Raw genomic sequence first — 14,783 nt, forward strand, 5'->3', positions numbered from 1 at the left:
TGCCCTTTTATTCACTGATGAAATATTTATTTTGTCCTCCTCAGAGAAGAGGACTGCTCCTTCACAGGACACAAGGGGTCCCTGCATGGTTTGATGTTCAAGAACAGTGATGTAAACAACGTGGAGTCACAAAATGTAAATAGGCTGGTTTGACATCTCAAACTGCACTTTTCTGCAGCTGTAAAAAAAAAAAATAACTCCAGCTGCAGGGATAATATTTGGGTAAGTTATGTTTCCACGCCATCAAGAAAAAGCTCCAGAGACTTTAAGAGCGAGACCTGAGGTGAAAAGAAGCCGTGTTAGCGTTCACGTTACTCGACACTTTCCTTCGGTTTGTCATGTGTCCCCGTCTGAAACCTTTACAGCGTCTGTTACTCTCAACTCCTGCGAGAATCATGAACCAAACAACCATGTAGAAAATAAAATGAATATGGAAGTTTAAAGTCAGAATGAATTTTCATTTTGTCATCAAACGGCAGTCAGGGCAAATACATGAATTTTATGCATGCAAATTTCTAAATAACCTTTGAAATTGACACCCTGCAGCTCCTCACACTTCTTTTTTCTTTGCAAAACATTTAAATAATGAAATGAAAAAAAAAGATTCATAAAATAATGTGGAAATGAGAGCAAAGATTCTTTTAACTTTATATAAAAAAATAATGCAGGCGTTGTTGTGTCTTAAAATTGTGAGAAACAAAAAAAAAAGAAGGTTATTTATAAGTGGAAAAAATTGCTGATCTTCCCAGGAACGGACACACCAGCAAGTTCACCTCAAGGTCACACCGAGAAATGCTTAATGAGATTACAAAAGAACATTAAAAAAAAAAACGCTCCTCTCTTTGAAATGATTATTGCAGCACGGATTCGCAAAGTTACGTCCAAACAAACCGCAAACCACAGCTTGCGGTTCATCAGGGCTGATGGGACCAGAATGGAGACCATGTTTGTTAAAAAAAAAATATATATATATAATATATATATATATATATATATATATATATATATATATATATATATATATATATATATATATATATATATAAAACAGAGAAAAACAGCCCAAATAGCCCTCACCAACTGTCAAAACAGCTCAGAGTAAATATGCAGTATGTCTATGAGTGTGCATGTGCGTGTGTTCCTGGCTGCTCCAGTTTGGGTGTCACAGCCTGAAGTGGTCCCGTTATCACGGACTCCAACTTCCACATCCTTCTACTTCTTCTTTTTTTAAGAGTGTCGTGTTTCTTGTTCTTCTTCGTGTGGCTTTCGTTTGGGATTGCCACATTTCCCGCTTCCTTCTGGAGCTTGGCGACCACCACGGCGCCCAGTTAGGCCAGTTAGGCCCAGAGTTAAGCCTCCTCGGTCTCCCCCAGGATCCCCAGGATCTCAGTTCTTTTCATCTCCACCACCCGTTGGAGGTTACAGGACAGTCTCAGAAAATTAGAATATTGTGATTTTCTGTAATGCAATTACAAAAACTAAAATGTCATACATTCTGGATTCATTACAAATCAACTGAAATATTGCAAGCCTTTTATTATTTTAATATTGCTGATCATGGTTCACAGCTTAAGAAAACTCAAATATCTATCTCAAAAAATTAGAATATTCTGGGAATCTTAATCTTAATCTTAAACTGTAAACCATAATCAGCAATATTAAAATAATAAAAGGCTTGCAATATTTCAGTTGATTTCTAATGAATCCAGAATATATTACATTTTTGTTTTTTTAATTGCATTACAGAAAATAAAGAACTTTATCACAATATTCTAATTTTCTGAGACAGTCCTGTATCTCCGATCTTCACCTCGGGACTTCTAACACATACTCGACATACGTTTCTAAAAACTATTCCATCTTCCACCTGCATCTTCTTACATGATAAGTAAAAAGAAAAGACAATTAAGGCATTTTTTGTGGGAGAAAAAAAAACGTAACCTCTGAACTATTCTATCAAATCAAACCATGAAATAATGAGCTGGAAATGTAAATATTCTAGGACTCGTCTTCAAAGCCCATTAATTTACACTCCGGGGACATTTTAAACAAAGAACACTAAAGATTGAGCAAAAACCTTCATTTGTGACTCTTATTTACCGTAGCGACATCTTAGCAACAGAGTTGCTCCTATTCTGATACCGCCAGCATCGGTACGTTGGTGCAAATCTGAAGAAAATAAGGGAATTGGCATCTTCAAGTATTTACATTGATGCCCCATCTGATTCCATGTCACTATAATAAGCCGGTTCTTATTTGCTTCTCTAAAAGTCAGCAGGGGAAGTTGCAAACGTCTGCTCTCAGTTAGCAGGTGGAGAAGAGAAGAGGTGCATTACTCTGGAAACGGGTATCAAACTGGTACTGGGTATCAGCTGATACCCTAAACACAGGTTTCAGAGTTGGTACGGTGAAAGAGAAAAAAAAAAGTGTCGTAACATCTCTGTACACGACTTACGCAGAGGTCACTGTTATTGACCAGTACTTGGTTATGGAAATCTCCGCTCTGTGAAGATAAATCAATGGGAATGATTGTTTATTTACAGTATCAGCCGGTGATACGTTTTGGCTGACTTTCAGCCGGTCATTTTGGACCTGTACCAGCCAGTATCACCAATGATCCCGATGCTGGAGAGAACAAACTTGATATAGTATCAAGCTGCACTACTATGAAGATAATAAAGGCTAAAAAAAGCTGAAATATTGTAGTATTCTCTGCTTTTATGAAGAGAAGAGCCTCTCAAGACCCAGGAAATTCAGGTCCGCTGTTCTGTTTCTCTGCAAAGTTGTTATACTGGGAAAAGTTTGTTCAGCACGTTTCATACGACACCCTATAATCAATCTGAATCACCATAATGACCGTGTTAAGGAAAACCATGCAGCAGGTTCACAGCACATCCCTGTGCCCTGCGGTGGGAGATCTAGACGAGACGTCCTTCTCGTTTGCATGTCGTCTGCACGTCGGTATCAACGCGGACGTGAGTGGCATCACTCCTCCCGAACATGTAATACGATAAACCACGATGGCCTCGGTGCTGTAACAGGAGAGGAGCAATAGCCGTGTTTCTGTTGTCGTTACATCCCAAGTCTCACAGTATTGACCAGCACTCTAAAGTAAACCAGGTTTGATGAGCCCCCCCACATCCTCTCTGCTGCACCACTAAAGTGGGCCAACAGAGAGAGGCAGCCTTGTGTCCTACTAAATTACAAGGTCTCTCAGGACAAGTATTTGCCTGAATTTACAACCGACTAATAATGCATATCGATCAATTTTGACCTTTTGCTTCTGTGTACAATATCAGACGACGTGGAAGTAGCTCTTGTGTGACATTCGCTTGTAGTCAGCAGCACATTTCTCTTAAGTAGGCCTCTCTTTTTTCCTCTTCTTCTTCTTTTTTTTTTAGCAACACCTACTGGATAAGAGTGAGTGTGTCCTCGGCTGCACATATTACATAATTTTCTGGCTGAGCGTTGCTCTGCAATACCTCTGAGGTCCTGCCTCTCGAGTAACCGTATTGGACGCTGCCAAGAACTACAAGCAGACGCTAGAGTTTTCTCTAGACATCTACACATGTGAGATGAATTAAAGAGAACCTAACATAAACTGTCCTAGTAAGGTGTTTGACAACTTGGGTTTGATTTTTTAGACATATGTGAAACATTTGTGACTTTTCTGACGCAATCGACAGAGTAGTGTGGCCAGCCATCCTCAATCCCTTTGTGAAAATCTCTCCTTTTTCCACTGGTACAAAATGTACCGGGCCAATTGTAACAGGGTGGGTTTAACGCTACGACTCAAGAATGACCTTTTGACACGACCAAAACTCTTATTCTCTGACGGTCCTACCCCAGCATGGCTGGCCAGGCTGGGGGTGATGAGCTGTATCCAACACATCCATTTACAGTCTCCTATATATCTGCATTTCAGTTGAGATTTGGAGTCTGTGAAGACCACGCCAGATGATTCACATAGAAATAGGATTGGAGAAATGATCCAAGTTTTTATTGATTAGCAGCAAGCCCAGGGGGACAAGTGGACCCACACATGCAAAACACCTCCCAAAGCACGACAGACCTCCCCACTGTAGGATCCAAGAGTTAATCTGTCTTTATAAAGTCCTACACTTCCAGCACAAACTAGAAAATCAATTACTGTGTGTTAATAACATCGGTTGAGCAACAGTGCATTAATTACCAAAAAACTAATTAAAGCAAACAGAAGGGATGGCTACACTTGAACTATCATCATGAAAAAAGTGCATTTAACTGGTTGCTGCTTTAATCCATCATGATTTACGGAGATATAATCTAAATGGGATGGGGACACCTTCAGTGGAGCAATATATTCGAGAATCAATAATCCCTGCTGATCAAAAGAGCATCAGTTCAAAGAGCCAATGTCAATTACAAACTACAAATGCAGCAGCCTCCCAGTCACCTCAGCTGTTCTTTCATTTATGTGGTTCGGGGCTATTTTAAATGACTGCAAAGTCACTGGCTGACCTTCACTTGAACAGGGAGGCTGAGTAATGGTGTGGAGCAATTCTCAGAGTGATAGAAGTTGGCTAACTTTCAATTAGTTGGCATCCCCACACTGGAAACACAACGAGCCGAGTGTAGAGGATTACGAGAGCAGATGATGTTCTTCCCTAATTCCCCCCCTTCATGAGGCAGCTGAGACTGGAGGCAAAACTATGAAGCTCAGTTGAAAAAGTGAATATGCCAGTGACGCATTACATCATCAAAGTGACTTACAGAGTTGGCTGCTTCCATGTTTTTTTATGGCTCCCAGACCAAGATGATGCTGCTGGTGTCTCTGGGTGTTTGCAGGAGTTATCATCCCCTGTGTCAAAAGAAACTAGCAGGCAGCCATCTGAGTCGACGGTGGCTGTGTGGCCATGTCTGACTGCTTTCTTGGTGATTCACTCAGGATGCAAATACAAAAGGATGAGCATCTGAGGCTCCGGCTGCGAGCCTGAAAGGAGATCTGCACCCTAATTCAGCATCACGTTGTTATAACAGGTTAGTTTTCACTACATAGGCGAGGGAAGGCGTTTATTCTGATCAGAAATAAAATGAGAAAAAAAAGCCCTTACCACGGATGCGGTGTGATGACCATGTCTTTACAGTTCTTGGCGCAGAAAAACAATTGAGGGGGTCTTTCCTTGACCGGCCACAGAATCCCAGCGCATCAAACCAAAACGCCTCCCATTGGCGTCCACGTGAAACGCGCGTGAATTGATTTCTTCTTTGTTTGTGTGATTTTTGCAATACGGTTGGCTAAAACATAACGGGAAGTAGCGAAAAAAAAAAACAAGAAAAGTGCTGTGTTTGCCCGTTTCCTTGAATGCGGGCTGTGATGCTCAGCTCTGCGCTCAGCTGCGCCGCGTCGCTCCTCCCTGCAGCAAGATCGGCTCTGGGCGGGAGGGAAACACCGGGCTGGATCACACGCAGGCGCAGACCGGACCGCCGCCAAATCCCGGCGATGGAGTATCGAGGATCCCGGAACGGAGCGAGCCAAACCTGGGAAGAAGACGACTTCCTCTGAAATACGGCCGCCATCTTGGACCGGTCATCCTACCCATACGACAGCATAAGACGGAACTGTATTGAAGATGCCAGAGCACTGTGCCGCGTATTCCCTGACAAATCGGCGAAATAATTGCGACCAGGAATAAAAATAATAATAATAATAATTTAAAAAAAACAATAAAATAAAAAATCTAAAGATAAGGCTACACCACATTGCCTCACCTCTCTTGACCTGCAGAAAGGGAGCAATACGAAAGCTCTGCAAAGCAGTCCTCTTTCAGGGCATGTGTATATATATATATATATATATATATATATATATATATATATAGATGTATATGTGTATATGTACAGATTTATATATATGGAGATGTTTATGGATATACATAGATATATATGGATATATATATCAGAATCAGAAATAAGTTTAGTGCCAAGTTTGTTAAACACGCACAAGGAATTTGTTGTGGTGATTGGTGCAATACAAAGAACAAATACATAATGAAAAGAGAAAATGTACAACATGAGAGAAAATGTACAACATGAGGTTTTAAAGTGACGGATATGAGTCTGTGCAAAGTTTACCTAGGATGTGCTTTAATGTAACGCATAAGGTCAGGATTGGAGTCTTTACGTTAATTTAACGCAGAGTGGGGTGGGGGCGCAGTCCCCCACCATATGGATATATGTTTATTATTGTTTCTTCACATTATTAAAATAGCTGAGTTTTACACAATCTGCTTCTGCTTCTCTCTCTCTCTCTCTCTCTCTCTCTCTCTCTCTCTCTCTCTCTCTATATATATATATATATATATATATATATATATATATATATATATATATATATATATATATATATATATATATATATATATATACATGCCGAATCATGTGTCCGGTATCATGCCTAGATGTATGACGTTTGCAGAAAAAAAAACCCTAGTGAAAATCAGTTTTGTATTCTGCGAGTTATGACTGATTAAATGCGCTGATACTTAATTGCGCCAGCCAGGCAGATGACACTGAGTGGAGCGGTTGCCCTTACCAAGATGGCGGCCACACGGCTCGTCAGCGCCAATAGGCAGCAGCGGATGAGGCGTCTACGTATATATGTCTATTATATATATATATGGAAATAATGCGGTTAGCAAATCTGACGGAGGGTTTTTTAATTGCCTGTACACTGTTACATTCTGGGAGGATCTGCAAGACTGGCTGTCAACAAAAATTCAACCACTCAATTCTCTCACAAGAGAGAACATAGTGTTTGGTATTAACATGAAGGACAATAACTGTGACCTGATATTGAACAATCTAATTCTCCTTGCGAAATTCTTCATCCACACATCTAAATGGAGGAAAGTGAAACCTCTCTTCTCTGTGTTTAAAAAAATACCTTGTGGACAATCATTTCAATGCTTTGAAAATAATGAGGAAAAAAAACTGCATTGTCCATCCTCAGAGCATATGAAGAACTGAAAATATTTGAGGACCCCGAATGTGATATTATTTCTTATCATTCATTTATTTTATGTCTGAATGTATTTTATTTGTTTACTTATTTATTATTTATGTTAATTATCATTTTCAATATTTTTTTCGTTATCTTCTATGTGCCTTGTGTAATTATGTTCATGGTCATGGTTTATATGCCTTAGTGTATGTAAACGATACATTTTCAATAAAAAATAAAAAAATAAAAAACTCTGACGGAGCCTGTGGCTCGACTGGGCGGTTGCCTAGCAACGGCTCTCACCACCTTCCTTGCACAGCATACAGGTAAACCGAACTGACTTAAATTAGCCTGCTGCAATTGAAAGCCATTTAAATCACTTTTTATTTCCTGTAAAAACTGGAACACAATACAATAAAAAAAATCCATAGTATCTTTTTTTTTTTGTTTAACCTTTATTTACCCAGGCAAGCAATTTGAGAACAAATTCTTATTTGCAAATGCAACTTGAACAAAGAGCATAAGCTCTTTGCCTTGAGGGGGGAGGGGAAGGGGAGTGCTAGAAATAAAAAAACAACGTTATATAAAATTGCATAATAATACAATAAATTTGTACAATAAATATAAATACAAAAACATTGAAAAACATTAAAACATTGGGATGTAGCAAGTCGGCCTGATTTACAGGTGCAAGAGTCAACTGTAATATGTTAACATGATAATTAAAAAGAAAATATGGGGGACACTTGACTCACATATCAGAAAATTATTCATTGAAAATCTTTACTCGTGTACATTTTTTGACTTGTTGAAAACAAAATGCCATTTTAACAGTCAGAGGAAGCCAAAATAATAATTCATTAGTCATAATCAGGCAGCACGGTTGCTTGGTGTTTAGCACTGTTGCCTCTCGCCTGTAATTATTACCTGGGATAGGCTCCAGCATACAGCTAAACCTGTGGAAATGAGCGAAGTAGCCTGCTGCAATTTAAAGCACTTTTTATTTAATGTAAAAACTGGAACCCATTACAATAATAATTTTAAAAAAATCCACAGTATCTGTAATAACATGATGATTAAAAAAAAAATATGGGGGGACTTTACTCACACATCAGAAAATGATTCATTGAAAATCTTTACTGCTGTAAATTTTTTATTTGTTGAAAACAAAATGCCATTGCAACAGTCAGAGGAAGTCAAAATAATAATTCATTCATAATCAGTCATAATCAGGCAGCATGGTTGCTCGATGGTTAGCACTGTTGCCTCTCGCCTGTAATTACCATGGATCTACAGGAAGACAGTTGCTGGTTGAAAACTGCTAAAGTGTGTGTGTGGCTGTGGGAGACTTGGCACAGGCTCCTGCAGACTCCCATGACCCTGATTATGAATAAAATGGCACAGATAATGGATGGATAATCATAATCATATTGATATCCCAGATATTTAATTTACTTAACATTAAGATGAATATCATTGAGCAGTGTACACCACAGTGGGCTCTGTTATGGATTGGAAACCATTTCAGTGTGTATCCCTGCCTTCCCCCTTAAGAGAGCTGGGCTCCTGCAGATCTCCATGTCCCTAAACAGGAATAAATGGGTACAGATAATAAATGGGTGGATGGATATCACAATGCACTGTGTAATTCAGTTACGAGCAGTTGAAAGCATGAGTATTGAAGCATCCTTCATTCATCATCCATCACAATAAAAATATAAAGCTCCTCTCTATAACTGATCCACCAGGAAAACTAAAGATATTGCTTTTAAAAGGAAGAGACTACAAAGCTGCAACAGTGGCATTTCAATGAGATCACTGACATTTAAGCCAAAACTCAGATTCCAGATATCAAATTATCTCAGAATGACAGTGCACCATAAGATGTTACCACAAGTGTATGCTGATGTACTTTTATAACACATTTTAAATTGATTTTTCTGTGAATACCTGAGGAAACGATGCATGTAGCATCTCACCACTGCAGCTAAGACAGTTTAACAATTCACCAGAAAGATTACAGTTTTATAAAAGATAGTAATTCTCATAAAGGTGCTTCCTCATGTTTATGTCTACGTCTCCATGCTCAGTCAACATGTGCTTCTCAGAACATGGCATTACACTCTATAATACGTGGCTTTTGAGACCAAAACGAATATTTATATACTAATGGAAAGCTTCAAATATATGGTAGAAATGAATTATTTTATACAAGTGTTAGACGCAACGTTTACTAACATTTTAAGACAAAGGCAGTCAATTAATCTTTTTGCCTTTTACATGAAAAGGTGAATGTAGAGGTGAACGAGTCAAAACAGCGCCCTCTAGGGGACAAACTTGAAGACAACCATTACTTCTTCTTATCGCCAGCTTGGTAGTCATAATAGTAGTTACTGGATACAGCTTTTAGATAAGAAGATCCGTGACCTTCAACAGAAGTCACACATTTCCAGCGTTTTTACTTGTTGGATATTTTTATAACATGTTTTAATTTTCAAAAGATTCCTCTTTTGAGCGGTCAGTTGACGTGACATGACGTACATAAGTGCAACGATAAAAAGCAGAGTTATGATGCATAGTATAAGTATAAAAAATGACATTTCTTTTAAAGTGTAGTACCATTTGAATGCATCAGAACGGACTTTGAGTTATTATAATTCAATTCAATTCAGTTTAATGGAATATTCCTTTATTGTCCCTGGAGGAAGACCGTGGACATGCAGTCAGTCAGTATCAGTGTCACTCCAAAGACCTGAAGAATAAAACCAAAGGAGGATGTCAGAGAGTGTATATTATTAATCCTTGCAGCATTTTTTCTTTTTCATATGATAATTTTGAAAATTCAACACAGATGTGTTCAAGAAATATCCACAGACTCATTGTAGTACATGAAATAATTCTTAAAACAGGTTATTGGAGCAGCATAAGGATTTTTTTGAAGCTTCTTGTGTGGATGCATTTAGCCAAAGTCATTGCATGCAAACAAAACACATTCATTCATACTAAAACATTCTTTACAGGTCAACAAATACAGAATCCCAATTCCACAATGTCCTAAAATATAAATAAAAACGAATAAAAGGAAATCAATGATCTATTTAAAATAGAAAAAAAAATCATACTAAACGCTTCAACTAATGCTTCCTACTATCTTAGGAAAAAATAAGGTCATTTACAATCTGATGGCAGCAATATGTGTCGAAAAACCTGGTGACACTACTTTTTGGAGTGTAAAGATAGAAAGATTATCCCCTTCTAGTCTAAATCGGGCTGCTGTGTGATCCTCAGTCTTCTTTGGTGTGTTTACTGTTTCTTGATACACTAAATATTTTCAGTTTATGAAAGGTCTAAACTGCAGGAAGGCCAGTTCAGCAACTTCTACCAGTCAGCCAGACAGACTCCTGTTATAAAAACTTCTTTTGTAATGGATGCAGCATGTGCTTCAGCAGTGACTCAGAAAGATGCAAGGCCTCCCCTGAATGACATTGTCTCTATGGGGGAACGTGGTGTTCAAAAACCTGTAAATCCCTTTCAGCATGAATACCTATCAGTTATGAGGCCTGCCTGAGTCATTTCAGAAGGTGTAATGTTGCATCAACATTTAAGGCTACTGTAGGTCGTTGAATCTGTCAAAAGAAACAGTTTAGAGGTGTCAGAATATGAAACTTGTGTACTGGTATTTTCACATAGAGGGGTTCATGAATTACATTTTTGACATGTAAATGTAAGATAGGATTTCTATTTCAAAATGTAACTGTGGAAAATATTTAAATTTGTCTACTTTTGTCTCTGACATTATTCACTATCAGTTTTTATGGCCAGCATATGCAACGTGGACTCTGCTTATAATGTTCAAACATTTTATGGTGGCCATAAGTTTACATTGATTGATAATCTGATTTTTACTACACAGCGAGGAGAATTACACAAGACCTTTGTCTTATGTCATTTACCTTGAGGGATTCCTGTTTAATTCTTACACAATTTTTTTTTCTGAGTTGAAAATGGTGCTTGTGGTTGTGATTTTGAAGTTCTAACAAGAAGAAAGTGAAATACAGCATGATAGCTGTCTTTATGATAAAATGAGGCACTGTAAGACACGTTTTGGGGGGTTTTGTTGTTAAATTTATTATCTTAACTACTTTAAATTGTGTAAAAACAAACTTTTCAAGTTACATTTCGGGGTATAATCTTCAAAGCTGGACTGTGAGAAAAACTTTACAACAGTTTTGTGATCTTATCTCTATTTTGTGTGTGTCTGAGGTTTTGTACAGATAGTACAGGCATTTGAAAGCAGTTTCCCCTGTGAGATAAGAGACCCGCAGGCCGAAATTGCGCAACATTACGTTTCAGGGAATGGATGACGACAATGTCAGCTGACTGCTGACGTTGCAGTTCCGAGTAAAACTGCTGGAAAACTGAACACGTTTCGGTCACTAGGCAGAGCCGGTAACAGGACGACGCCAGGAAGGTCAAAAGTTTCTTCAGACCGATCGAGAAGGTCACACACGTAAAGAAAAAGGTATGCATTTGGATTGAGATGACGGGTTTTGTTAATCTGCTTTGGTTTGGGTTGGTTTATTAGAGTAAAACACGAGTTGACTTTTGAATTTGCCGGTTCCTCAAACACAACGTGGCCGAGGGAGACCGGTGGAAGTGGGAGACCGTTTCTAGAAAAGTCCCCCAGTTTTTAACAACCGTATCTCTTTAAAAATATATATATTTTTAAAAAGGTATTTGGAAACAAAAGTATTTTCGGTTTTACCACTTGTATTATCTTAGATATTGGTCGAATATGTTGTTTTCCACTTTAATTGACCTAGGATTTAAGGAATAATAGCCTAATTACGATGAAATACGATGAAAGCTGATGAGGACTTTAATTTTATTTTCAGTGGACAGAAATAGAAAAAGTTAATAAACTTAAACGACAAAGGCGGAACCTTTTTGTAGTTTTGTAACCGAGAGGAGAGCTCCCCCTTGTGGCTGAACAAGGGTAAGGTTTGTAGAACAAGTATAGTTGTTTTTAAATGTATTGAACTTAATAAATGTTAGAAATTATAGAAATGTTGAAATACTTTATTAAGGTAAATAGTAGTATTTTGTTCCCATCTTCTTCTCAGGAATCATGGTTGGAGACGTTGCCAAAGGCAAGAAGACTTTTGTGCAGAAATGTGCTCAGTGTCATACTGTGGAAAACGGTGGGAAGCACAAGGTGGGTCCCAACCTTTGGGGCCTCTTCGGGCGGAAAACGGGCCAGGCACCAGGCTTCAGCTATACAGATGCCAACAAAAGCAAAGGTAATTGTCCATATTCTTTTTTTTTTTTTTTTCCTTTTCTTTTTTTTAAATAATTGTATTAATCTTGCTGATTTGCTTTATTTGTTTAACCTTATTCTCCTCTGTGTGTTCACTGTCAATTCAGGCATTACCTGGGGTGAAGATACCTTGATGGTATACTTGGAAAACCCCAAGAAATACATCCCAGGAACAAAGATGATCTTCGCTGGCATCAAGAAGAAGACTGAGCGGACCGACCTCATAGCATATCTCAAGTCCTCGACTTCCTGAAGAGCTCTTCTTCTCTGTTCCTATACCCATTTCCATGTCTTGAAGAAAAGAAACACAACAACTCAGAAGACCAGAACTCATAATATTTTTCCAAACAGAGGCTGAATATGAACCAGTGTGTGAATGTTCGCCGAGTTGGGACCTCAGTTGAAGCTGTACATTTATTTTTGATACCAATCGCCCCTTTTCCGAGTAAATTATACCTCCTGGTTTTAACAGGTGTCTTTTCTTTTTATGTTAACTGTCAGTCACTGTAGTGTGCATTCTCACTCTGGGATGTAAATTATTCTAGATGCATCTTTTTTTTTCCCCCATTCTGAGCAGTTGTCTGCTCCACTAACTCATTGCTTCATGTTTCCATAATACATCCACATGTTGTGATGTTTTTCCGTTTGTAAATGTAATTAAACTTACACTAAACAATATTTATACAATGCTTTTTCTAGTTATTTCCACACAACTGAATGTGTAAAGTTATACTGTAATGTTCTTTTTGTTTAGTGATTTGGTGACATGATTTTTGGCTCTGTACAACGATAATATGGCAGCATACTTTCTCAGCCAGGTATGTTGGTTCATTAGTGTTCAGAGTTTCAGATACTTTTTGGAACTTTATGTAAAACTTAAGAATTATTATACCCTCCATAAAAACATTCAATATTTAAAATGGTGAAATATAAGCAAGATTTTCTTTCGTATAAAACATTAAGTGCCCTTTTATGGAATGATGAGGTTTATAAGAGGACATGGGGGGCGGGGAGGTCATAGAGCAGTTTTTCAGCAATGAATGTGACCTGTTAGGTAATCAACCTTGCAGGGATTTTAACCTAACTAAAATATTATTCGGCTTTTTCTTTTTTTTTAAACAAACGTTAAATCAACAACTCCCGATTAAGGTTCTGAGCCGAGTATATTTAATTACAAAACCTGCTGAACTCTGAAGTTATGCCACCAAAGAAGCTCTGCAGGCACTGTAGGCTCTGCGTCACGTTACCATGGTAACCGTGACGATAAGTTCTTGTACTTTGCCCTGATTTGCTGACACGTCCGTTTCAGCCTGCTGACATTTAATGTAAGACAGTACACTGGTATGTCAGACTGTTCAATCAATATTATTTAACTGATTATAAACCTTATTTGCAGCTGCTCCACATAAAATAATATATATTAATATAATATAACCTAAATGTGTTACTATTCACATCTAGTCTCTGTGAGCGATTGTTTTGTTTGCATTTCAGCAGGATTGTTATCTATCATGTTATTCACACGTATCCATTCACAAATCCGCATCTTCTTGTGAATGAGGCGTTCAAAGTCGTTGGGATTTTTCTGCGGACGGAGCGTCACGTGGCGCGTTCACGCCCCTTTGAACGGGAGCGCGCACTGAAGCAGGAGGAGAGAATTCAGATGATGATCGTCGTCATTGTCGCATTTATCTCTGACTAAGGCTTTACTGTCTCTGTAACCGATTCTCACGAAGAATGGATGGTGTATTTTGAGATACCTTACCTGCCACGACCTCAGACGAGCACCAGGTGACGCGTCAATCACCTTTTAGCAGTTATACGTCATTGAGGATGAATTTAAACCCACCATGCTTTACAACATTGCTTACTTTCACTCCATTTTATAATGACATGGGAGTGGCAGGTTATTTTCTTGATTTAAATATTAAAGAACAAGTTTTACTTTATCATAAAACTAAATATAGGCTACATGAATAAAATTAGTAATGTATACTTCTATTGAGTTATTTATCCTATTCTTCTCAACATGACATGACTTTAAAGCGATTCCTTTGAATATAGAGGTTATAATAAAGTAAAAAAACAAAACATAAATCATTTAATGCAAGTGTTGACTGGCTGCTTATGAAAAACAATGTTTATATATATGCCATTATATATGTATGTCATGGGAGCAGGGCTGTAACACAGCTGCTAAATTAGCAATGCCAGTTTGTTGAGTATAGCTCACCCTTGTGTTGACATGACGCACTCGCACTGAGATAATAAAACTATGTAGGAATCAAAAGCTCTGACATGCTCACACTGCCTATAACTCGCTGTTACATAACTTCACAACATTGACCACTGCAGAGCTAGAAATTGCCAAAGTTTGGAGTTTGTGAATGAGAAGGATAGTGATGAAACACGTTTTCATTCATTTAATTATTTCTGTTATAGTTACTTATTTATTTTGCACATATAGAAACCAATTAAAGAGGA

The 14,783-nt window shown here is 38.1% G+C and overlaps 2 protein-coding genes across 7 annotated transcripts in view; one reads left to right on the forward strand and one right to left on the reverse strand.

The window, feature by feature from the left end:
* The window catches only part of osbpl6 (oxysterol binding protein-like 6), a 58,260-nt gene extending 52,873 nt beyond the window's left edge, over positions 1-5,387 (reverse strand). For all 6 annotated transcript variants that reach the window (XM_061723476.1, XM_061723478.1, XM_061723474.1 and 3 more), the window contains exon 1: positions 5,094-5,387. The gene's annotated coding sequence lies outside the window, so the exon portion shown is untranslated. The remainder of the gene's footprint in view (positions 1-5,093) is intronic.
* Positions 5,388-11,369: 5,982 nt separating this feature from the next.
* LOC133446432 (cytochrome c-b) lies at positions 11,370-12,977 on the forward strand. Its single transcript, XM_061724456.1, has 3 exons — positions 11,370-11,504; positions 12,106-12,282; positions 12,407-12,977. The coding sequence occupies exons 2-3, from the start codon at positions 12,111-12,113 to the stop codon at positions 12,550-12,552; spliced, it is 318 nt and encodes a 105-aa protein (XP_061580440.1). The 5' UTR covers positions 11,370-11,504; positions 12,106-12,110; the 3' UTR covers positions 12,553-12,977.
* Positions 12,978-14,783: the final 1,806 nt, after the last annotated feature.

Source organism: Cololabis saira, chromosome 6 (genome assembly GCF_033807715.1).
Source record: "Cololabis saira isolate AMF1-May2022 chromosome 6, fColSai1.1, whole genome shotgun sequence".
In the NCBI taxonomy this organism is placed as follows: Eukaryota; Metazoa; Chordata; class Actinopteri; order Beloniformes; family Belonidae; genus Cololabis; species Cololabis saira.